At 41.5% G+C, this 1,983-nt stretch overlaps 1 protein-coding gene across 1 annotated transcript in view; it reads left to right on the top strand.

Moving 5' to 3' along the window:
* The window catches only part of ARHGEF39 (Rho guanine nucleotide exchange factor (GEF) 39), a 9,967-nt gene that overhangs the window by 3,478 nt on the left and 4,506 nt on the right, over positions 1-1,983 (top strand). The window contains exon 5 of the mRNA XM_010133646.1: positions 1,296-1,366. Coding sequence (XP_010131948.1) covers positions 1,296-1,366 — 71 coding nt within the window. The remainder of the gene's footprint in view (positions 1-1,295; positions 1,367-1,983) is intronic.

Here is a 1,983-nt window from a genome sequence, read left to right as displayed (position 1 = left end):
AGGCTGGCCATCTGCTGCTTCTTAAAGGGTCAGCACCCGGAAACGGAAAGAAGCCCACCAGAACTTTTAACCAATTGATGTCACATTTATATGTACATGGCAGGGAATACCTGATTGGTTAGTTTACCCGAAAGCTTCCAAAACAGGGTAAGTTTTGGCTAACCTAGGACAGAGGGAGATAAGATTAATAAACGCGGGGGAGTTCTCTTCCCTCTCTGTTTATCAGGGCCTTATGCTTTCCTCAGATTTGGTGCCTATTGTAGTTTTCTGAGCCTAGATATATCTAGTCTGGATTGCTCCATTCTCCCCTTGAGGGATCAGCAGGCTGGCTGCACAAGGTGAGTGCTGCAGACACTCAAGGGCTGCCCTTTCCTGGAGAGGGTACGTGGGTGATGCAGAGTGCGGGTAGTTTGCCACTATAGATCAGCAGCCATGGTCTTAGCCATGCTAAAGCAAATTTCAGAGACAGAGAACCTCGTTTCTTTAAAAGTAGCTCAGAGTGAACATACCACAGCCTTCCAGGTGGCTTAATGTCACCTTTTTAATCAGCTTGGCAGATATAAATTTAAGCTTTTTTTACTGTAATTCTTTGATTATTTCTTTAAATTTGCAAAATAGTAGTGTATTTGTTGCTGTCCAACTGCTTTGAAAAATAGTGGCTTTTCAACAGAAGGTTTACTTTTTTCATTAATCAGGTCTTTCATGTTCAAGTTTCTTTGAAACTCTGTTACATATTCTGCAGGTCATATGACAGTTCGTAAATCTGTTCAATGTGATATTTCTTCTGGCATTTCAGACTGAAAATAGTTTGACTTTATTGGGAGAAAGATCAGATCTCCACAAATGCCTTTCCGGTAAAGGCTGGAGAGGAAAAAAGAAAAAGGCGTCTCCTAATTCTTATAGAAATGCCTTTATTTTCTTGTGTGGGCACGAAACATATGGTATGAATGCTACCATTCAGACATCAACAAATAAATAGTTCAAAGATAAATTTGTCTGTTATTGAAAACATTTTTATGTGAATGCTAAGAGAGTCTCATGAACTTAAGTAATATGTGAGGCTGCTTTTATCAGATCCCTGGGAAATGCCAAAGGCTTGCAAATGTATAAGATACTTGTATTAATTAGCTGATAAAATGAATGTGACTGAAGAACTACGACTGAAAGCTGCTTGCTTAGGCTTAGAGGTGTGTACTACATCTCTCAGTGCGCTGTTGTTCATCATTCTGTCACTAACAGGAGGTGCTGCTGTTCCTGGTATCTTTTCGTGAATGACCCTGCTCTCTCTATCTTAGGTACAAGCATTTTGTCAGAGACCTGCTGGAGAACACCAGCCCAGACAGTGCTGAGTACCAGAAACTTGCAAGTATGATTCCACCTTTAGATGCCAGATGGCACTTTAATCACTGTAGCCTCCTTGCTAACAATACTTCAATTCTTGTTTTCTGGCTACTTCCACAGGAAGAAAAGTCTTCCTCTGTCTGGGGTTCTAGTGGATTACTATTTCCATATTTCTCCATCTTGATCAAGATGTCCCTGAGAACACATTGGGAATAAAAATGTAAATGACTGGAAAAGTGGCCTGGGGGTTAGGTTGGAGAAATGACAGCTCTATTTTTTATGATGTGCGTGCTGAGGCACTGGAACAGGTTGCCCAGAGAAGCTGTGGGTGCCTCATCACTGGAAGTGTTCAAGGCCAGACTGGTCGGGGCTTTGAGCAACCTGGTCTAGTGAAAAATGTTTCTGCCCATGGCCTAGATGATCTTTAAAGGTTGCTTACAACCCAAAGACTATCAATTGAATGCTTCAGTTTTCTAGCATAATTCATGTCCTTAGCGCCATTTTCACTAGCATTTGACTAGCAGTTGTGGGGCATTTTTCCTGTTTTCCAAATACAGGAAATTATTCTTCTCTCTGTTTCTAAAACTGCTGAAGACTTGGTTGGAGAGGGGCCTGTAGAAGTCATCTAGTCCAATCTCCTGC

This window comes from Buceros rhinoceros, unplaced genomic scaffold, assembly GCF_000710305.1.
Source record: "Buceros rhinoceros silvestris isolate BGI_N320 unplaced genomic scaffold, ASM71030v1 scaffold5983, whole genome shotgun sequence".
NCBI lineage: Eukaryota > Metazoa > Chordata > Aves > Bucerotiformes > Bucerotidae > Buceros > Buceros rhinoceros.
This window is presented reverse-complemented; position numbering and strand designations above follow the sequence as displayed.